Source organism: Etheostoma cragini, chromosome 20, assembly GCF_013103735.1.
Source record: "Etheostoma cragini isolate CJK2018 chromosome 20, CSU_Ecrag_1.0, whole genome shotgun sequence".
NCBI classification, from domain to species: domain Eukaryota; kingdom Metazoa; phylum Chordata; class Actinopteri; order Perciformes; family Percidae; genus Etheostoma; species Etheostoma cragini.
The window spans coordinates 16,923,718-16,948,195 of NC_048426.1; the positions used below are offsets into that span (position 1 = coordinate 16,923,718).

General features: G+C 42.8%; 1 protein-coding gene across 4 annotated transcripts in view; it reads right to left on the minus strand.

The window, feature by feature from the left end:
* The window catches only part of LOC117935707 (AT-rich interactive domain-containing protein 1B-like), a 201,893-nt gene that overhangs the window by 159,546 nt on the left and 17,869 nt on the right, over positions 1-24,478 (minus strand). For 2 of the 4 annotated variants that reach the window (XM_034858100.1, XM_034858099.1), the window contains exon 1: positions 9,720-11,736. The exons of 1 other annotated variant lie outside the window; for it this stretch is intronic. In XM_034858100.1, the coding sequence (XP_034713991.1) occupies positions 9,720-10,961 (1,242 nt within the window). In that variant the 5' untranslated portion in view covers positions 10,962-11,736. Of the gene's footprint in view, positions 1-9,719; positions 11,737-24,478 lie in introns of those variants that run through there. One more of the 4 variants, XM_034858101.1, reaches the window with a different exon arrangement.

A 24,478-nucleotide genomic window follows, 5' to 3' on the forward strand; every position in this document is an offset into this window, starting at 1 on the left:
CGCAGCTGAAAGCGTAGACTCACACAAACCGAGCTGTAAATATAAAAATGTATTTTTCCAAAAGGCAGTAAGAATCTCTTTTCCGGCTTATGCACACATAATTATTAAAACAATCAGTCCAACTGTCTGCACAGACTCCAGCCCCAGCGGGTGAGAGGGCAACATGTTAGCCACCTCAACTAACATAAAACATCTAATTAACATTAAACAATTTAAATATATGTCCAATGGTTGCTTTGTATTCATTTTTGTGCAAGTTACTCCCAGAAGAATTGGCCTCATTGCTTAAGAAAATAACACACAACTACATTTAATTCAAAATTGTGGCTATTTTTTGGGGTTTATAAAAAGCCCTGGAAACCTATTCTCATATTCCCACATTAACACGGGAGTAAATCTGTTTATATTGAGCCCCAACTTCCTCAGAAGGACAAATAATTCACCACAGCAGGGTCTTTATAAGTCTGATTCCAATACATTCTTCCTAAATCAAGTCTCTACCCACTGAATTATTAGAAGTTCTCACAATACACAGCAAACTGTTGACACACACACTCAGAGGCCAGCAGGTCGGACAAGACAACAATACTTTCACATTTTGTAACTGTGTGAGCAATGCAAGCTGTCAGAATTTGCCTAGGGTATAGCAGAGGAATGTTTCAGGTTCAAGCATCATAATTTGTCCTGGCGAGTCATGCCAAAATCTGACAACCGCCGATTTTTCTTGGAAGAGTATTTCTGTCAGAGGGCTGTCATTGTGTTGTAGTTCCTGTGTTTAGTCTCATGCAGCGCAGCGGAAGCAAAAGCAGTCATGTGCTCCTGCAGCACTGTGGCGATCAGCTCGGAACAGCAATGTTTGTAAATGGGACAGTTGTCTATGGATTATGTTAATGTGGTATTCCACACTTCCCTCTGGCATGTGTCTGACATTATAGTAACCTTTGCATGTTTAGCCAACAGTGACTATGGATGTCCATTGAGTAGGGAGATACACGTGCACATGCACTTAGAAAACACACACACACACACACACACACACACACAGGCACAATTGCATGGGGAGATTTACTGGGAACAGCGAATATCTGCTCTTGCCAACCATATTGATATCCTTTGGAGGAATTTCAATCTAGAAGCAATAAGACATTTTAACTTCAAAATAAAGTTCACTTGTGTTGTCGATATCTAATCCAGTTAGTCCGGTTTGTGTCAGAAGAGTGGCTTGAATGTAGAATACAAGTCTGGCCATATCAAAGAGGTGCATAATGAAAGTAATTAGAGAAATACTCAGACAAAAAATCTGTAGTCCACACCCGATGCTAGACTTTATTATCACATTTCTAACACAACAATTTTCTCCCACATACAGTATGTCCAGTGTGTGTGTGTGTGTAAGAGAGTGTTCATTGTGCATTATGTGTTTGGAGGAGGATGAGGTGTGAAGTTGCTTCCTTAATTGCCGAGATAAAATGTATCTAAATGAGGCAGCGTTCAACCACAACTGTCCTATTGTGATTAGTGTCTATATATCACAAATATTGTACATTCACTCTCTCACACACACCACACACACACAAGGTTTAGTAAGAAAAGAAAAAGATGAAAAGAACATGTTGAAAATACACGGTTGACCAGTCAAGAGGGGTGTGTGTGTGTGTGTGTGTGTGTGTGTGTGTGTGTGTGTGTGTGTGCAACAGATAAGGAAAAAAAAAAGTAAGTGAAAAGAGAAAAAGAGACGACCCGAAAAAAACAGACAAAACTCATCAACAGAAACTCGGTGCGTCGTCCGTGTCCATCGTTTTTCTATTTTTGTCTCTCTGTGCTTCACACACACCACAGACAGCGACTTGCTTGTGCTGTTTGGTTGTATTCTTCTCTTTTCTTTTTTTAGCTGAGCAAATGGTCTCACTGTGCCAGCACTGATTAGGATCAACTCAAACCAAACAGCAAGATGTGTGACTGGAGTGCACAGTCTACAGTCTGGAAACAGAGAGGAGTGCAGATGCTTTGATGTGTAAAGTGACGGATGATAGTGATGATAATTTTGTTACTGGCTGGTGAGAGGAGAGGATGGTGGCGGTTGGAAGTTCATACATGAAGTCACACACACACACACACACACACACACACACACACACACACACACACACACACACACACACACACTTATAATACTGGAAATTGTCAATAAAAACAAATAAAGCTTCTAAATCCTACTCTCTTGTCTTTTGTTGAGTTTAACCATCAGACCATTAATTTTAGACTATAAAGAGCAAGGAGTCGCAGAGTTTGGTTGTATCTAAAACATGTCATGTTGACTCTTTGAATTCGCATTAATTGCTGTAATCACAAAACTATTACTGTCTAGTGGGACTGACCCATAACTTTCTTATTTCCTCTTCTGTTGGCCAGAGAGGAGAGAAGGGAAGTGAAGGCAGCAGTTATTGTAAGCAGGACAGTGTTTCAGTAATGGGCCACAGATCTGTTCAGTACAGTGTATAAATATTCGATAGGATGTGCTGGCTGTCTAAATACCTGTGAACTGACTGCTGGTCCCTTGGGAAACCTAGCTAGCTACTGAGAGCCAGAGACATGAGGCAGATAAAAGTGAAAAGACTTCATTTAGAGAGAATATACAGAAAGAATAAAAAAGAGATGGCTTCAAAGGAAAAGAAAACTGTATAGTATTGAGCACTGTCTGTTTAGTAAGTATATAGCTAACTGCACATATACAGAGAAATAAACAGAGAGCGAGACAGAGAGAAAGAAAAACAAATCTCCCTCCCTCTGGGTTAGAGGGGGAGGAGGGGGGTCCTTCCTTTCAACAGCTCCACGTGGCTAATTAGCATATGTGAAGGTCAGGGTGGAGGGGGAGTTTGGGGGTGCCACCACAGCACCCACTGTCATCCGACCTGGTGCCCTGCCAACCAAGCAACCACACACACACACACACACACACACACACACACACAACTGAAGGGAGGAAACCCAATATATCTGTGTGTGAGGCCCAAAACTCATAAACACTTTTTCCTTGCAATGTTCACAAGGCTAAAGCAGGGTGAGATCCAGTGGGAGAGGATTTTAACTATGCAGAGATTTGCCAGAGTTCAGATACAGATTCTTTCTCTCTCTCTCTCTGTCAACTCGGCCAGGCCCATTCCTCAGAAGTCAGCAGCCCTCCATGTGACTCACTTCAAATATCGCCTACATTTCTACATCTTTGGCCTTCCTATACTCTCTCTGTTTACACAGAGAAGACAGCAGCAAAGTTTCAATGCAAGTAGATTTATGTATATAATGACCCTTTGAAAGAAATTAAAATTCAATAAAATCACAAAAAAGACATAAAACTGAAGAAATTAATCAAAGAAACTTTAGGTTATTTTTTTACTCAAGACAATTCTGTGATTTATATTCACAGGAATGCACTGGCTGTATAAATAATTGCAAAAGCAACATTTTTACAACAGGAACGCACAAAAATGTGCCTAAATTGTTTAGGCTGCATGGCAGGCACTAAAGAACTGTAACAAATACTATTAAAGGATTAAAGGTTGAAGGACTTCACTAATTTTTCTTGGAGTTGTACCAGTGTTCAAAATTAATTTTTTCCACTTAAACTCAGTTGATAGATGTTAGGAAGAGGGCTAACTTCATTTAAAATGTAACATTTCTAAGGTTTTCTTTGCTTTTGATGGAATCATTGCAATAGGGTCCATTAGGCTATATGAGACACAGAGGAAGTAGTGGTGATACACCTGTTAGGTGCTGTATCTAACCCTTTAACAGACTTGTGATAAATCCTACAAATCCCATAATGCCAGAGGACGCCTATAGTTTTCTCACATGGTAGAATCCACCACTGCTGACACAGACTAAACAAGGTTGAGAAATAAAATGGACTATTAAATCAAATCCAAAAAGCCTGGGACTACCTCATCCACAAGGAAAAGTCATATTCCCCCACATGTACAATTACTCTCTTCCCAAAAATTGCTTTTGTTCGGATGTTTCTGCTCCCTCCTGACGCTGGCAGTTGGGATGAAACAGAGCTGAGAAACAGCTGACACCAAATCAACGCACGCTCGCAGTGATTAAATCCTTTCTTCAGGGCGTTTACACAACAACCATTAACTCCAGCGGATGTTACGAGCACATGGAAGAACCAGAAAAAAAATAAATACAATTATTTTATTAAGCCAGCTAATAACACATAAGCATTCGTCTAGTGACGCAACTGGACAGTCTATTTTTTAAATTCATATTCAAAAAATCTGAATTAATTGGCGTTTTGTGGAAACCACATGCGGGGATAACCCCGGCCTGCTAATTACCTAAGCAGGATCTGTGTTTCATCCATGGAAGATGGAAAACGCTGCACGAGGCTCTTATCGGACGCAACAGAGCAAATTACAAAGTCACTCCAGTGTTGCTAATCAGCACTGCGTTAGCTAGCCAAGAAAGATATGTAAACAGACCAACATAAACAAACGACCTGAGAGGAGGAATCAGAGAGCGAGAGACAGGGACGTTGTGAGAGGGGCAGGATGGAGGTTGGACTGCTTAGTGTTGACAAAGGGGCTTTAGCCTTCTCCTACACACACACACACACACACACACACACACACACACACACACACACACACACACACACACACACACACACACACACACACACACACACACACACACACACACACACACACACACACGCGCGCGTCCATTTCCTGACCAGACCCCCATGGGCTGTTTGTCCAATGCAGAACATGTACCATAAATTAAATTCCAGCAGCCACAGTCGAGCCCATCACTATGCACAAGGCTCCCTGAGATAGCCGCATAATACAATGTGACATTGATGCATTGCTCCTATTATAAAGTCTTTGTTCGTATCACGCTAATAATTCATAAGAGAGAAATGTAAACAGTATGCACTGGAGAGCACTGCGAGCAGAAATCATTTCAAGGTAAGCACATTACCAAGGATAGGACTGGGTCTCGTCTTTCATTTGAGAATTACTGAGCTTTGATTTCAATCATTAGAAAAACAAGGCAAAACACTGAGATTAAAAGTGATAAATGAGTGGAAACCCATTCATTTTTGTTTTATTAGGTCAGATTTTAAATGAGTTGCTGCTGCAATTATCTAAACAACGATACTATTTCCAACTTGCTAGGCCCTTATTATCTACTAATGACTTGTATTGTTCTCTGCGTTGCGTGTGTTCTGGTTAGTGAATAACAGACATATTCTTGATACACAAAGTTTGAGACAAAATATGCTGTTTAATTTATGATGTCAGTTCAAGTCATTAGGAATGCACATAGGCTGTTGTATTACTGCTATAGGGACACACTGCACATACACAAGGGAAAACACATATTGAACAGAACAACCTGGATTTAAAGCAGCTGACTTGAAGAAAAACGCACATTTAGGCAAAAGGTCACAAACTGAACACTCAATATTGTTCTGTAATACCTCAATCAAATAGGCCACAGCAATAAAAAAAAAAGTAGGACAATGTAATTTTGATGAGAGAGCAGGTTCAACACACATCTCCGAATAACATAGTTCATGTATCTCTACACGCACGCAAGGATGCACATATGCACGCACGTCCGCACGCACGCACGCTCACACACAGGGCTCTGTCTTCATTTTGGTGAGTGGCCAGACAAGTGAGTGTGATGGGGGGGAGACAGCGGTGTAAATGAGGTGCACTCGTTTCGCTCACAGCTTGGTCCTGAAGAGAGGCAGTGGGGAGGGAAATTGAATTTGAAAGAGGGGAAACTGTGCCAACAGGTGACAGAGGCGTGCTCCGACCAAACGCACTCTGAAGTGAAGCGCAGTCATATCACGGGGCCAATTTGGAGGCAGTAGTATGCAGTACACCACTCGCCTTTCTCACACAGCCTGTCAGTGCATAGGAGAGCAGTGCTGCCTCTCCAAATATGAATTAAACATGGGGCTTTTGTAGCTTGAATATACTGCTGCTGAAATGTTGGTAGAGTTAAGAAAAAAAACACAGTCACACAAGCACTAACTCCTGAACTGGAAAACTAAGGAGAAAAAAAGAAAAAAACACATTTACAGTATAAAATGTTACATGTAAGATGTGTTTAGGAGGCTGTTTTTTTGGAATTATATTCACTAAAAAGAAATATAAATAGTATAAGGTGGTTCATATGGTTCATATAAGTGTATGCTTTGACTGATGTGCTTTTTCATTAAGGCGTCTTTGGATATTAAAAAAATATGTTTATATATATTTACAGTACAGTCCAAAGCTTGGAACCACCTTCTCATTTAATGCGCTTTCTTTATTTTCATGACTATTTGCATTGTAAATTATCACTGAAGGCATCACAACTACAAATGAACACATATGGAAATATGTACTTAACAAAAAAGTGTGTTAAATAACTGAAAACATGTCTTATATTCTAGTTTATTAAAGTAGCCACCCTTTGCTTTTTGGATAGTGCTGCAAATCCTTGGTGTTCTCTCAATGAACTTCATGAAGTAGTCACCTGAAATGGGTTTCACTTCACAAGTGTGCCTGTTCAGGGTTAATTAGGGGAATTTCTTGCCTTATTAATGGGGTTGGGACCATCAGTTGTGTTGTGCAGAAGTCAGGTTGATACACAGCCGACAGCCCTATTGGACAACTGTTAGAATTCCTATTATGGCAAGAACCAATCAGCTAAGTAAAGAGAAACAAGTGGCGATCATTACTTTAAGAAATGACGGTTGGTCAGTCCGGAAAATTGCAAAAACTTTGAATGTGTCCCCAAGTGCAGTTGCAAAAACCATCAACTACACAAAACTACAACAAAAACGCTACAACAAAACTGGCTCAAATGAGGACTGCCCCAGGAGAGGATGACCAAGAATCACCTCTGCTGATGATGATAAGTTCATCTGAGTCACCAGCCTCAGAAATCGCAAGTTAACAGCAGCTCAGATTAGAGACCAGATGAATACCACGCAGAGTTCTAGCAGCAGACACATCTCTAGAACAACTGTTAAGAGAAGATTGTGCAAATCAGGCCATCATGGTGCAAAAGCAGCTAGGAGACCACTGCTAAGGAGAGGCAACAAGTGGAAGAGATTTGTTTGGGCCAAGAAACACAAGGAATGAAAGTTAGACCAGTAGAAATCTGGGCTTTGGTCTGATGAGCCCAAGTTTGTGTTCTTTGGTTCCAACCTCCGTGTCTTTGTGCGACAGAGAAACGGTGACCAAATGGATTCTACATGCCTGGTTCCCACCGTGACGCATGGAGGAGGAGGTGTGATGGTGTGGTGGTGCTTTGCTGGAGACAATGTTGGGGATTTATTCAAAATTAAAGGCATACTGAACCAGCATGGCTACCACAGCATCTTGCAACGGCATGCCATCCCATTCAGTTTGCGTTTAGTTGGACCATCATTTATTTTTCAACAGGACAATGACCCCAAACACACCTCCCGGCTGTGTAAGGGCTATTTGACCAAGAAGGAGAATAGTGCTGCGGCTCCACAGTCACCGGACCTGAACCCAACCGAGATGGTTTGGGGAGAGCTGGACCGCAGAGTGAAGGCAAAAGGGCCAACAAGTGCTAAGCATCTCTAGGAACTCCTTCAAGACTATAGGGGAATCATTTCAGGTGACTACCTCCGAAAGCTCATCAAAAGAATGCCAAGAGTGTGCAAAGCAGTAATCAGAGCAAAGGGTGGCTACTTTAATAAACTAGAATATCAGACATCTTTTTAGTTATTTCACACTTTTTTGTTAAATTCATAATTCCATATATGTGTGTGTCCATTCATAGTTTTGATGCCTTCAGTGATAATCTACAATGTAAATAGCCATGAAAATAAAGAAAGCGCATTGATTGAGAAGGTGGTTCCAAACTTTTGGTCCGTATATATGTATGTATCAATCTGCACATAATCAGCAATAATTACTGTAAGGAGTAAGATTACTGTTGGTTTTCCAGCGGCCATCTTAACTGTGCATAATTTGATACAATCAATACCGCAGCCAACCCTCCCACGCTAAAACATTCACTTAATTCCTCCAGCATGCAACACAAATTGCCTTTGATTGAAACAATGTAGGCTAATGAACTGCTTTTGTTTTTTGAGAGAGGCAGACAGTATAAGCTATGCATTACCACCTTACCCCCCAGTCATCCAGATGTGCTATCCAGCAGTGCAAATAATTTAGTGCATCAAAAACAACCGCAGAATAATGTCTGTTCTGTGTTGTTTGAGGGGCAGAGTTGTCAACTGGCAGTGACTCCCTCTCCATTGCTGTAGGTCTGCACGCTGTTGACACATCAGTGTTTCAGCACAGGGTTTTTGGGGGCCCTCAGGGATCAATGAGTGTAGACACCCCAAAAACAAAGGGAGGAATATTTGAATAATCAGTAACACTTTCTTCTCTCCGTCAGCTTTTACCACAGAGGAGTACTCGAGCAAGGCATTTAACTTTCAGCTGCAGCAGTGGCTAACAGAACTCAGCTTGCTGGGGTTGTTGTAAATGTGGTTGTGAACAAGAGGGATTCGAGAAAAAGTGAATTTTTCCTCATATTTAAAAATATAAATGCAAAAACTATTCATTTTTTTCATAATAGATTAACGTCACAAGATAAATGTGTTGGACAATTTCTCTTATTAGCTTGAAATGATACATAATTATCAAATATAACAAACAAAGACTGACGATTATAACTCCACATGAATGACATTTCCTTTTTGTCATTTCGAGGTGACGTTGCAGTGTTTTTGTACATGTTTTCAGTGTGGAAACATTATGAGCATACTTATCTGGAACCTTTATCAAACTTCAATTATTGCGTTGGACGGCCTCCAAGTTTGGAGTATTCCCATAGGATATGAATGCAGCATCACCACAGAGCCGTGGACAAGGATCCCTGCAACAATCCTCTTTTTTTCTAAGTGCTGTCTGCCCAGCAGGACCACAGGGAGCCAATCAGATGGCAGACTGGGTGTCAACTGCGAGCTGGGAGTACGGAGAGCTTTTAGCCAGTTTACCTCCACTATTCAAATTCCGAGCTGCATGGGAATAAACGAGGCGCACAGAAGCGCTCCAGCTAGATGCAAAGCGCACGGAGAGGGACAGACGGTCGTTGCACGGCCGCTATGTGTCCGTTTGGTTTTCCAAACCAGTTACACATGAAGATATGAGAAATATTACAGAACGTCGGCATTTGTAAAAATTAATTCATGTACATTTTCTATAGGAATATTTTTTACTTTGTTCGATGAGCGCCTCGAACACAACACGTCCTCTAAACAGGGCGTTTCGCAACGAGTCTGACACCACGTCGGCAGAGAGGTGAATCTGCACAACACAGATGATGCTTTTTAATCCACCGATCAAACATAAAATACGAAGATTAGATAAAAACATAAACTACACAAAATATGAGGAAATCAAAATCATCTGAGCCTATCAATTATTGTCGCCTCATTATTTAGCTATTAAATGAAGCCGTTTCTTTAGCAATAGCCGACATTTCTGATATGAGGGTTTCTTCCCTTTTCCTGTCATGTTTAAACTCAGCGGTTCTAATATTAAACAAGTCAGAATTGTTCATGTCTTGGCCTTTCTTGTGCATAAAATCTCCTTGATAAAAAAAAAGAATGTGGGTGGATTAACACCAGCGCTGAGACACCCAAGTTCACTGAAGTTTCCGAAACTTACCTGCGTCCTGCCGAGGCCTTGCCCTCCGTTGCCTGAACTCATTGAATGAGGGTGGTTTCTTTGCTGCCCTGCCCAGCCGTGGGCCGTGGAGGCTCCGTACTGGGGCCCCACGTCTTTCCCCAGGCCAATGCCGGCTTGCTGCTGCGCCGTGGATCCGCTGTAGTCTTGATATGCCCCGCCGTAGCCCCGCATCATGGGGCTTGGGGACGTCAGCAGTTGGTTGAGTGTCGGGGTGGCCCCTGAGGGATGCTGCTGCTGTGTTTGTCCTGGGAACCTCTGAAAGCCACCCGGAGCGGTTCCCAGGGGAGACTTGCCATGGCTTCCTGCGGAGTTACTGCCCATCAACATGTTACCAGGTTGCCGGCATCCAGAGGGGCCCATCATCCCGTAGGCCCCACCGCCGTAGCCCGCCCGGTACGCCGGGTACTGATTGTACTGGCTGTTGTGGTACCCTGCTTCGTGGGAGTTGTCCATGCTGTTATGTGCCGAGGAGTGCGTTATCCCCATCCCACTGCTTTGCTGCTGCTGTCCGCCATGTTGCTCATAACAGGGCCTTGGACTGTAATAGTTGTTATTAAACTCAGAGTTGTTACTAGTTGGCCCCAAGTTAGAGTGTTCGTACCTGGTACCCATCATCCTCTCTGCGGGTTTACAGGTGAGGTCCCCCTCACCTTTTCCAAGCATGTGCTGCTGCTGTGGCTCCCCCTGGCCCCCCAACAGGTTTTCTTTGCCACCGTGGTGTTGGTGCTCCATAACCCTGTCCCCACGGGGCCCCTGGCCGTTATTATTGACGGTGTTGTTACTTTGGATCTGTCGCTGCTGATGTGGCGCAAATTGGCTGAATTGCGGCGGTTGCTGCTGTTGCTGCGGCGGCGGTTGAGACTGAGGGGGGTCTCCGCTCCCCACACATTTCAGCTTGTGGTTCGCGATCAAACCCGTTTCCATCGAGGAAGAGGTTGAATTAGTCGAAACCGAGGCGGACGTGAGGTTATGTCCATCTTTGTCGTGTCCGTCCGAAGCGTTGCGAGTCGTGGAAGTTGAATGAACCATGTTGAGCTCGTTTCGGCGGTGATGGTCTACATTATTCAGAGTCCCATCTCCGGCACCCAGCATCGGTCCAGTCCGCTGTACGGTCCCTCCTCCTCCGGATTTCCCTGAATTGAGCTCCGGACCCAAACCGCTGGATAATTTCTTATTTTTGTTATTAGTTCTAGTCGGAGCCGATGCAACTTGCGCAGCCATGGTCACTCCAACATCTCAGCACGCGCAGTGACAGCAAGCCCCGACCAGCCTTGCACAGAGAGAAAAATACAAGAGGGAAGAAAAACACAAGCTGGGAGGAGAAAAATATATTCAGTGTAAAAGCAAGCTTTGTTCTAGCGCTGGCGTTGCTGTGGTGGTGGTGAAATGGTGCGTCAGTGGGGCTTCATGTTGAAAGTTTCTCTGCCAGGTTTAAACGAAACTTTTTTTCTTCCCCCCTCCGCCTCTCCTCCATCCTGGTTCTCGGTAATATGTAGCAGCGTCTCCCGGAGCCCTTGTGGCCCAGCATGGCATGAGAGAGAGCGGGCTCTACCAGCTTATCCACCTCCGGGGCTCCGTCGCGCCTCACATGGAAAACCCGGACTGGAGTAGCGAGCGATTACGCATGCTGCATTTTGATGTTTTGGTGTTTTACGATGCTTTGAAGGTTGATATTACAATTTTTAAAAAAGACACATCGATGGTGGCAATATTTTTACAGGACCAATTTCCTTATTGACATTATAATATCCAGATACCTTTTAATAAGTGTACATCAGGCGCTCAAGGAACGACTCCTTCCATTGAGTTCAGAGTAAATATTATAAAAAAAAAAAAAACAATAACCGACACAGATTGGGATATTCCAATTTAAGCACGGACACTGCTCCTCCGGTCCACATGGATCCTTCAAATAAACACAAGCAGATGTTAAGTTTTCCCGAGCGAGTTTCTCCGCAATTATCCAGATCTGTTTTTCCCTCTTCCCACCCTCTCTGTCCCTCGGCTCAAGCCAGTTCTCTGCAGCTCTGACAGGAGTCGGACACGCAACCACAAGCTGGGCGCAATAATGTTGCCATCGGAATAAGAATGTAATCGCACTTTATAGCAGCTATAATGTTGTAATATCAGCACCACATAGTTCGTCCCCTAGGTGCTCCAATCACTTATTTTCAGCCTGAAAAGGAGTAATGTTCCTCTTCAACAAAGAACCATAGCAATCGGGTAATAAGAGGGAAACTATGGAAATATCACAAACTATAGGCCTACACTATATCATATTCTTCCTGACTATTGGGTGTGATAGGAGGTGGAAACTCCATTCAGTACGATTAGGTCTCTATCAACTCACTGTAAGTCTCCATAGAATGTAATATGAATATTAGATATATATTAAAGCCATTCTTCATTAGGGTCTTATTTGAATAAAAGGCTACATTCTTTAATTTCCTTCACTGGTATTACTTTTTCAGAGAGGAGCCTGTCTGAAATTATAATGATATGTATACTGTGTGTGTGTGTGTGTGTGTGTGTGTGTGTGTGTATATATATACACACACACACACACACACACACACACACACACACACACATAAAGAAAACCAACCCCAGGCTGCAGTCTAGGACCACACAAAAGTCTACAAGATATGCTATCCCATCAGTGGTATTCAAAGATGAATGTAAAATAGTGCTTAGTAAAGAAGCTGGGGTGTGTGTTGGGACTTGAATGAGCAGAGGGTCTGCTTTGATGAGATCAGATGCATTTGATCAACAGAGGGAGCTGTGGATGAAAGAGGGGTGGAGGGGGGGGAGGTGTGTGGCAAGAGAAGGATTTGGGGCTGAGAGTTGCGCTGAGGATGGCCATGTTAATGATGAGGATTTGTGGTAGCAGTGGGAACACATGCGATGATGACAACAAAAATAACGACCATAGTAATGGTAATGACTAGGTAGTGATGAGCATTTTTCCTAACACCAAATTGTTGCTTCAGGTCAAATATTGGTGAACAAGGAGGCCCAATTTATGCTATCCCTTATCTGATAATTCACTATGAAGCCACGTCCATGACAATGGGAAGACCCCTGCTGGAAATACAGTGTTAGTACAAGTCAGAGCTTAAAAAAAACTAAATAAATCTTTACAAAAATACAAGCAGAAACACACCACGTAATGATTGAGAGGATAGGTCAGACTAACTGAAATATTTATTTAACTACTTGTGTAACACAAAGAAAAAATACAACCATATTATTACAGCAAGTCTTAATCTCTCTCTATTCCAAATAGAAGCACACTCATATGAGAATAAACGAGAGTGACATCCCCGAAACCCCTCCCAGCCGTTTGCCTTTATGAGCCCATATGGCAGAGAATAAAAGCTATAACACTGTTATTGTCCAACTACAAAGTCTCCATGGTTTTCACCATTCACTATACTCGGGCCAAGCCTATAGCATCAACAAGACCAGATGGCTATTTATCTATAGGACAACCCGAGAAAACATCACGTTTACACCCTCCGTGTATGTGAGTGTGTGAGAATAGAAATGTGTAGGTGACATAAGTAACTGCTGTGGGTCTACGTCCGTGTACACAAAACGATTTCTCCTTACACAATCAAAATTTCTTCATGTTAGGCATTCATCACTGATTATGTGCACCTTTTCTGATTAGAACAAGCCTCATCCACACCCTTCCTGCTCTCTGTACTTTGTGCACATGATGATTCTGGCTCCCATCAGTGTCCCAGATCAAAGCCTCAGCTCTGATCTCATCTAGAGCAACACTAAGGCTGACAGTGAGGGGACCTGGAGCATTTACATATTCTATGATGGCGCCGGCTTTTCAAGCCGTTGCCTCGGCTGCAGCTCTGGATGTGTGCGCTGTGGCTTTGCAACTCTAAATTCCTCTCTCGCTCATTAAAAAAAGCCCACTGTTCTCCTATTAATTCGCAGACACACTGATCTGTTTGAATGGCGAGGATGTGTGTGTGTGTGTGTGTGTGTGTGTGTGTGTGTGTGTGTGTGTGTGTGTGTGTGTGTGTGTGTGGGAGGAGGGAGGTGGAGGAGGGCAATGGCTCAGCGCATTTGCATTTATGTTTAATTTATAACCTTCAGGGGCCCCCTGATGCAGCAAGATTGAAACAATAACTCCAGACAAACACAGGGAAGAGAGGAGGAGGAGCCGGAGGAGGGTGGATGGAATTAAAAATATACAGATCTGGGATGGTATGTGCTTTGCATATGTGTGTGAGAGTCCGTGTGTGTGTGTGTGTGTGTGTGTGTTTGTGTTAGTAAGGATGTTGTTACTGCTTGTGCACCCATGTGCATGCATCTTTGTGAGTATTCATTTGTGCATCTGAATCAAGGTGTATCTGAAACTCATGCACACACATAGACAGAGAGGGAGAGAGGCAGAGGTCTCCAATCCACGGGGGGGATAACATGCCACGGTGAGTGTCTGTCAGGAGGAGAGCTGAAGTCTGTTCCGGGGGAGTCTTCAGGGATCTCCCCCTAGCAGCACAGCACAGCACAGCACAGCACAACACAGCAGCGGCAACAGCACAAGCCTGGCCAAGCACAGAAAGTGGGTCAGCCTAAAGCACACACATCCCACACGTGCACACTCAGATACACTAACACACAGCTCAGGCGGATGCAGCCATGGTGTCACACTGAGGGTGTGTTTGAAAGAAAAAGAGAGAAAGAGAGTGCAGGGAGAGAATGCACTGATGATGGGTTTGTGTACGTGAGAGAGAGAGCATTGTAGTATATTATGCATTAGTGATGTTCGGGGGTGGGGGGAGACTTGTTTATATGAGGGGTGGATGGCATAAGAGGAGGAGAAGGGGGGTGTAGCTGAAACAAAAAAGCCAGCCAGCCATTGTGAGCACACCCTATGGAAGTGCGTCAAATTGATCCATAGTCTTTTCATTTCAGGCTTGGGTAAATAACAGCATTTGCATTGATCAGTCTGCAAAACCAGGCAACGATGGGCTTGGGAGCAGGCAGTATGTGCATGTCTGTGTGTCTGTGTGTGTTTGCGTGTGTGCGTGTGTGTTCATGTGGCTGCTAACAAAACACATCTCTTATTCCTTTCTGCTCCTTGCGGAGTCAAGGGCCTCACCAGAGCCCTACAAACAGCTATGATAAAATGTTTTCAACAACACTTGAGAAGAGTGGATGCTATTGTGTCCGCCTGTATACTGAAACACAGAATCACAGAATTCCCATGATGCCGCATGCTCTATTTATGTGTTATGAAAAACATGACTCAAAAGAAAACAGAAAACAGCAATGCTCTACTTTCACTGTCAGCTATCATGTGAAGTGTGAAGAGCAGGAAGACGATGAGAGCGAGATACAGAGGAGAGTAGAGGAGAGGAGAGATTTTCTTCATCCAGAGATCCTATCCTGGAGGTGACAGGGGACTGGGCTCTCAGGAACCTCCCCCACCTGCTACCTCCTCCCCACACATCCATCCCCTCTTCCCCCTCTGATGCCTGTCACTGCTCCTCTCCTTTCTTCCCTCCCTTCTCCTGAGTGGAGGAGTGTGTGAAGTGTCCCCCGAGAGGCACAGACTCAAAGACGGTATTTACAAGATCCACACTGAGCCCACTTTTAACTGCCTGTGAAGAACTTCTCCCGCCGCCTTTGATGTGCAAACCTAATGGGGAAGAGCTCGCCGGCAGTCATTGCATATGTTAGCAAGGCAACGTGAGCTAATCCGCTAGCATTGCAAGGTAGACTTCATGCTGCTTGTAGTAAGTGAACACTTCAAATGCTGTATAGCTTTGGTGCATTGCTGCCCTTGGAAAAGTTCCTATTGGCATTAGAAGCTGACACGACGGATCACCTTTACAGCAATTTAGTGGCACCAGCAGCAAAAGATGAGCACTTTGTTTATTTCACGGTAGACTTGGCATATGCATGAGGTGATACAGAAGCCTGTTGATGTGATCACCAAGACAATAGTAAAAACTCCATACAACGTTAAAAGTGCGAAACCACTGACATGATTATTTATCCTGTTTACAGTTAGTATATCAGCAGAACCTACACCAATTCTTTACAGTTTTTTTTTTCTTTAAAGTGGTGCAATAAATCAGAGAGCTTTTTAATTCCCATGCCACTTGACATTTCTACCCAAATGGGATGACTAACATCAACAAAGGAGTCAGCAGAGCGAGCTCTCCCACAACGGAAAAACAGCTACAGCCCGCAAGTCTGTTTAAAGAAGTTTTGCTTTTGTTCTGCTTAATGGCATAAGTGGTCTTGAGGAAAGTGAACTGATGCATCAGAGCAATTGGCGCCCCCTTCCTTCTGTCAATTAAAAGGTCAAAGGTCAGATTTGGAGACCCATTTGCTCAGTTCACCCACCCACACACACACACACACACACACACACACACACACACACACACACACACACACACACACACACACAAGCAAAGGTAAAACGTTGATGTTCAAGTTAGTTTTTATCTTCTTTTTTATAATATTTTTTGGGCCTTTACTGACAGGACAGCTGAAGACATGAAAGGGGGGAGAGGGGGGAATGACATGCAACAAAGGTCTGCAGGCCGGAGTCGAACACAGGCCCGCTGCGTCGAAGAGCAAACCTCTAGATATGTGCGCCTGCTCTACCAACTGAGCTGTCCGGGTGCCCGTAGTTTTTATCTTTAACAACGGCACAGAGCAGGAAGGCTTTCTTTAAAAAAAGAAGCATTTGGAACAATTTTGAATTAGGCTAATTAGGTTTGGGTTTTGTTTGTTGTTCAGGAGGCATGATCAAAGTGATATTTCACCAATTTGTGTCAGCTCCGGAGGAGAGGAGGAAGAGTTTGGAGAATGCTGCCTATTAATCTCCACAGGTTCAGCGTGCTGTGCGTTTGGGACGGTAATCAAAACAAGAGAATTATGAATAATGAAATGTGTTGATCAGAAATGAAACATAACAATAGTTGTGTTTTATTTGTGGCTTATTAGTAACAGAATATGACTGTGTTTTTTTCCTGTTTTCCAGCTCTTTAAGGTGTATGTGTGTGCGTGTGGGTGTGTGTGTTGGGGGGGAAGAGATGTCCTTCAGTCTCAATGCATACTCAATCCTCCCTGCTCAGCCTGAGTGGAAGAAAAAAATCAAAGGGATGTGGATGACTTGACCCAGGAGCACAGAGTCTGAGAGCAACCGGCTGTTTTGATCTTATCTAATATTTATGAATAACTTCCTTGATATTTCCTTCGCTCCATGAAGCCGTCCGCTTTTACAGTGTTACACAATGATGTCTTAGAGGGGCGATGACGGAGATCAAACGGGGACTGGGCTCAGAATACTGAGCGCTCACTATTTTCTCTCTCTCTCTCTCTCTCTCTCTCTCTCTTTCTCTGTAGCCTGGGAGGAAACTCAGCAGCAAGCTATCTAACGCTGTGTGATTGAAATACAAGCTCCACTAGGCTGCAGCGTGCAGTCTGATGATATTTGTATTTGCGTCTCTGTCAAAGGAATATGAGCACAGAAAGGGAAAACACTGTCACCATCTCAGCATATAGACGTGTGTGTCTGTGTTTCTGCTTGTGATTGCATCCTATGAATCTTTGCCTGTGTAAATGATTTCTGCAATGGAGATGATTCCATAGTCTGCCTATCCATGGCTTTCACAGAGCCACTGGCCACAGAACCATTTAGGCTGTTTGGATCAGTAATGGCCTCTGATGCTTTTCACTATCTCTCTTCACAAAAGTCAAGTGTTCTCAACATGTTATTTGCCCAAAGTGGCCCTGTTCCAATGCTCTATTGTTAGCCTAATGGAGGCTAGACAACACTAAGACTCTAATTATGGACACCAACGATCTGCCCCGATAATATTGCAAGCAAAGTGGGTAATTTGTGGCTGTTGTGTTAAAGGGTTGAGGGAAGCGAAGAAAAGCGAGAGTTGGGGAGGAGAAGAAGGGAGGTAAGGAAGTTGTTTTCGTGTGTCATCGCCCGTCACCCTAATCATTCCCCCAAAGCAGAGAGCCAAGATGTGGGCACAGGAGGAGAATATTAATGGACTGTGAGACATCATGGTTCACACCCATTCAAAAGGAATGTTTTATTACATTACGGGCCATCAACAGGTGATTTTTCACCACTCACTAGACTTCATCGAAGTATGCTCCTATTTCATAAAGTGCCTGCACGGCACAGCTCAAGTGCCTATTTGTCTTATTTAATACAGATATTACAAATACAGTTGACTCTTGCTTATAAATCAATGGCTTGTTTGTCACTAAGCTTGCTGCATAGCTTTCCTCATATCTACCTGAAAGATCACCAGTAAAAATTGATTATGAGCCAAGATTTGATTAAATGGATTTTTGCCTACAAATTCAAAAGATGTGAAGCTATAACAAGTCATCTCTGCATCAGCACTTTCTAGTAACCTAATTCCACCAACAATAGCTACGGTGAACGGTTGGACAAAGCTCGGCCTTTAGCTCATGTGCTGCCTGAGGTAAACAGCCTATCGCGATCAATACAGTGCGGTGGCAGAATTGGCAAGACAGACACCAAAGCAACTCAGCAGGCCTGTGCCTATTCTGTCAACACCCAAAATCAAAGCCCTTCTCCCTTGAGTGATCTGTCCAAACAATTAAAATGGAACGTCTTTGTACCATCACACTTAACATGTCAGACAGAGAAATGAAAGGAGCCCCGTGTATTGGAGCTGCATGTCGTGACGCCTCCTGTGACAAGCCCCGTGGAGAGAACGGCACGCCACAGGAATGACGGCACTGTTCAAATTTTAAATATGTTTTGACACAATATCAAAAAGTTGCTCACCATTATTGGGGAGAGATTCCCCGTTTTCTGTGTGATCACATCTTAGAGCTAAAGAAATACTGACACCTAAATATTCTCTTTGACTTTTTTTTTTTTTTTTAGCAGATCGGGGAATCTTTTCACATTGTGAGATATCATTTCATAGTAAGATTGAAGCTATGATCTCTCTACATCTGAGGCTCATGAAAAGCCACCAGTGATCAATGAGGATTCCTGCGTGAGTTGCTGGGTTTTTATCTGCCTCACATTCTCCTTTCTGGTATCCAAAACTAGGTTTTCCGCTGTTCCTTTTCTGTTCATAGTAGTTTGGAAGATTTGACAGCTTTGCTGTTGAAGCTCTGATGAGCAAATGTTGAGCTACTTTCAACAATCCTGAAAATACACTGAACTAGAATAACCAGGATTTCTTGGTCTGTTTGAAAGCTGATTGGCTCGATGAATTTGATCCCCTATGCATACTGATTGGACAAGAACTAATCAGCCGACCAATCCCATCAATCAAAATAGCAGCTTCTGACATCGTTTGTCATTTCACAATGCCGCTGTGTGGAGAATAATACATTTTCCCCTCACATTAATAAGCTTGAGTGGCTTTAAACATAATGGAAAGCAAGACTATTTCATGGGCTTTCACTGTACTCTATACATAATCCTGAAGATGAAATTCCTAATCTTCTACCAAACAGGGGAGAGGTTTTTTAAAGCAAGACCCCAATTATGCCCAGCCACAAATTAGCATGTTTAATGCAGCAAAATGTTTTAATAAAGAATAAAAGCAAGGCAGCAGAAAACAAAAGCCAACTGGGTAATAAGATTATCTCTGCCAGGCGCCCAGTGCACATCATTGTAGTTCACACAAATGAAAGAGATTATAAATCATATTCAAAACAGCCTAATCCGTGAAAGACTCCCGATATGATTACTTTCTATTACGTTTTGGTGACTGAGTGCGATGGATTTATCTGGAATCCTGAGGAGTCTTTAAAGTACAGTTGGACATAAAGGCAAAAAGCCAGTTGAAGATTAGTTGAATCCATCTGTGATAGCTTCAACAGTGTAGCCACAAACAGAGATAAACACAAATCTGAAGACCAGATGATGTAATACACATTCAACATCCCCGTAGATCAGAAATTTACATAATGTATCAAAGGCATTATCTCACTCTAAAATAAACAAATAGATTATTTACAGCATTAATGGCAAGACATTGTTAGATTTGAAAGTTTTCAGTTACTACAGAGCTGACTCAATGCCACCTTAACTACCGGTTTTGAGTGTTACAGCATTCTGAGTAATCGTTGTAGGTGTTCGTCTGCTGCGTCCCATCTCTCTAGGGCCGATTACAGCCTCCTTTTTACCTGACCTCCCCTTAGTTCCTGACAAGGTCAAACATCTCCCATTAAGGAGAACCAGGCATCGCCTTTCACCAAAGAAGTATCCAAGTCGTACATTGTGAAGGTCAGGGGCTGCATAATGAACTGGAAAATGTCAGTTATATTACCCCCCATTTAAATAGCGGATTTTCCGGCACCAGGAACAAGGGTGCTGTTTACCCTTTTTCCTGTGCAGGCCCCAAGCAAAGAGTCGTCTTAATCCAGCTTGGGGTGTGAAATTGAGTTGTATGTGTAAGGGAATGTGATTTCCTGGTTCCAGAGATGAGGGAGTCTGCCATGTTATATACTACAACCAAGTTGTCTTCACCAGAGGAAACCCATGGATATAAACTGTAATACCTTTTCCCTGTACATTAGTGGTGCCTACAATAGCAGAAAATCACATACTGGATGTTAAAAAGCAGAATAAAGAAAAGAATTAGGGAAACCAACAGCTAAGTAAGACAATAAATGCTAGATTGTTAGTCTTCTAATGCCAAAATATATGCCCACTGAAGTGATGGAGCAATTACTAATTATTAGTCTGATTATTCACATTTCCTAGCACATTCACACTCCAACAGGAATGTCAACGGCTGCATAAATTAGTGTGAGAATAAAACAGAAGAGGAGACAGGGTTGAGATGACAAAAGGGCATCCAAAGGAGAATGTTAATAATGATTCCTTTAAAACAATTTCCATTAATTTTCAGCCATCTCGCCAGGGAGTAATATCTACATGCCCGAGGCAGGTTTAAATTGCATAGTCTGCCTGAGAAAGGAGACGAAGACTCCCCAGTGTCCAGCTGCTTTCATCAGAGCAGAAAGATTCAAGGAACACCCATGAGACAGCACCACAATAGTGGAAGCTAAGCTATTAGCACAGCATAAAACCAGGAGAGAGCCAACCTAGATACTCATCGTTCTCAGGGATGCTGTTTAACAGCACACACACAAGACATGTGTGAGCCGATGCTGGATTTCCTGGGGTTTTCTTCACTTGATGTTAAGACACTTTACCTCAGGTGGATGGTTCTGCTAGATTGTGGTTCTATCTGTGCTGCCTCCTGCACAGCTAACAGACAATGTCAAAGGTAAAGCGTGAATAATATGATTATTTCATATTCTGACTCCCTGCCAGGGAATATGTCACTCAGACACCGGGTCGAATAACCAGTCAGCGTGTGAAGGCAGAGCTGGGGCCACAAGCTTTGCCGAGAGAAGAGGGAAGGCAGCCAGCTAATGTCACACAATCCAGCATCAGGGATCTGCTCAGCCCCCCCCCCCAAAATTTATTCTGTGGCCGAGCTGGCATCACAGCCAACGTGAGCCCACTTTGCTTGGTGACACCGGGCATGTCTCCTGGGTATGGGCACACCTGGCAGACTGTCAGCAGGCACAGGTTTTAAGAGAGGGCAAAGAGGGTAAGACCAGGAGGGGCTGGCGCTCTGGGATAGCTTTAGGCAAGAGACGACAGAATGACACACACACACACACACACACACACACACTAGAGCCCTACCAATACTGTATATCGGCCAATATTAGGCATTTTCCGTTCTATCGGTATTGGAATTTATAATGGCCGATTTAAAAAAATTAAAAACGTAAAAAAAATATTCATCAGCTTCATTTATAATGACAAGTATTATTCTGATAAATGAATATTAAAACAATTAAAATGGACTGTCAATCATGTTATGAGCGTTGGCGTTGCATAGTTTGTCCACAAAAGGGCGCTCTGCAATGTCTCTGTTGGCAACACTGATAATTTTTGTTGTTACTGTGTTTTTGTTCAAAGGAATAAGTTTCATATCATAAGTTTGTATTTTTGTAAATTTTACTTATCAGACCTTTAATACATTTTGATGTTCCTCTGTTCTGTTGTGACAATAAAACAAAGTATTGTCACATTATTTTAGTGAGAACTCATAAATAACTACAAATTACTAATATTAGAGAAATCAGATTGTTTGTAACGCATTTCTGTATTTAAAAAAATATATATTGCTAATATATAATATAGCTAATATAACGGCATTTTGGATTTTTAGGTCTTAAAAATCCTTTATCGGTTTAAAAACTTTAAAACCAAGTCTGCTGTCTCCACTAGCATTTTCATTAAGTGTAAAGACTAGTATAGATATTGACAGAAGCTTCACATTCTTTGTGTTTATTATCGGTGTTCAAAGTACACTGTGGCTTTTTTGGGAGGGGGTCTCTTTTTACACAGTAATTATGCAAAGGTGTACAAAACATGAACAACACATGAAAGCCGTGAGCCGTGGCAGACAAACTCCCTGCACATGTCCAGATCAATCATGTTACATGTATCATCAGCCTCTGAAACATTACAGATACCATTATGAATATTAGTGGCTGATATTAGCTTAATGCAGATATATCAATATCAGCACATATGACTATGATAATTCTATTGTTGCCATGTTTGTCCAGAGAGTATTGAGTAGTAGTGTAAAAGTACTCACCCGGTACATACTTCATACATGCCATAACTAAAAATTTTATTAAAAGGATCCTTATCAATAATGTTTAGGTTATGTCTTTATGTGTGTCAATATGTCTCTTAAATGTTAATATTGTTTTTTGTCCTTAGAAAATCCGTATGGGTTGGGCTCTAATTATGAGGTACTCTCCAATGAAATCAAGGACAAAATATCAACATGAGTGAAATACATTCGTGCTCTGTAAATTACCACTAAAGTCTAACAATCAATGTAGTCCACTCTATTGGCAATTGATTATGATTTTGAAGCTTGATAGAGCAGTTTTAAATAAAGATTTAAAAAATCTGAATTGTTTGTCTCTCAATTGGTTAGGATTAGTCAGTTTCCCTGCAGTGAACACAAAGAACAATATTTGGATTTAGTTGAGTGTTAGTCCATGTATTAAAAAAACTGTAAATCAATTTGAGAAAACCACCAAGCAGCATCAGGCACACATTTAGCATCTCCTCCCACAGTCACTCACACAAGACTTTATAATAAAAACAAAGTTTCCTCCCAATAAAACTTTTCTAATATGCTGTCCCTTGTCTGCTTCTCGAAGAGGTTAGATGTCTCATTTGCAAGTGAGGGCCATGAGAAGAGACGGCTGCCCACCAGCCTGTCCGTCAGAGGAGCTCGCTGGGGAGAGCGTGTGCGCAAGCTTGAGTGAGGGAGTGTGTGTGTGTGTGTGTGTGTGTGTGTGTGTGATTAATATCAGGAGGGTAGGGCAGTGCTCAGGCTGCGGCTGTCGATGAGAGCGACAGAGGACAGTTCTTTTCACTGCCGCCCAGGGAGAAGTCTACTGGCGGAGGGGGTAATGAGCCAGAAACAGGCTGAGAGGAGAGAGGAGAAGGCTGAGAGAGGAAGAGCGGAGGAAGCACAAGGACAGGCCACCACATTCTACCCCCCCCCCCCCCCCCCCCCCCCCCCCCCACCACACACACACACACACACACACACACACACTTCCCCACGCCACACACATACCCTTCACTCAATCCATCTCTTTCCCTTGCACTGCCATCCCTCACCCACCCACAGCAAGCCAAATACCATCAAGGTTCTCCTGGATTTTTTTTTTTTTACCATTTGACACTCATTCCTTACTTCCTTCTGTCTAGCTCTCTGTCTGTTCTGCTCTACATCACACTAACTTGAAAAATACGTGTATGCGCCTGCATGCACACATTTACGGGTTAGGCACACACGCATCCTTATATTCCTATTTGAATGGGGCCTTTCCATTGTGTAAGGTTACATGCACACTACATTACACCCAATTACTATGAATAAGGTAGCAGTTCACCTAGGTTACATGGTTTGAAATAACCTGAATATACTAATAATGCAACATTGTTTTAAGAATTTTCTGACATTTTGGAATATTTGCTGAAAGAAATGATGAATATTATATTTGTATTCAATACAGTAGCTTCGAGATATATTCAGCCTAGCTTAGCATAGAGAGTTAGTCTTCATTAGCTAACACTTTACTATAATTATGCTAATGTCCAGAAGGATTCTTGGTAACCAACGTTAAAAAGAACCGCAAAATAGTACAAGAAGAAATGGACTATGATAATAACATTTCTTATTTTATTTTAGGGTTACTACATCCAATTACTAAAAGTTAACTATACTTAAAGCTGTGCTGATCAATTCTTTGATATTACCTAACCCACATAGTAGTCTGTCATCAGGATTCTTCAAGTTCCCCATCTCTGTAGAGGGTTCTGGCAACTTTAAGCTCATTGTTTAGGTTTAATGGTCTACAACTTAATGTTTGGTTCAGTCTCCCCTCTCTCTCATCTCTTTTTTTTACAGCGGTGAGAAGGCAGTGACACACCCCTTCAAACTCTCAGAGTTTTCTTTCTGCTGTTACGTCCTTAGCACCGGAGTTAAGTGCTGACCGGGCCGGCTGCTAGCTGCTGGCTGGGGCTGACTGTAGATGTGCCTCAGGGCCGTGCCTGTTGTCAGCTCTCGTCCCGACTGAAGCCTTGCAGCGCCAGGAGAGTGGCAGACAGACGGGGGGGG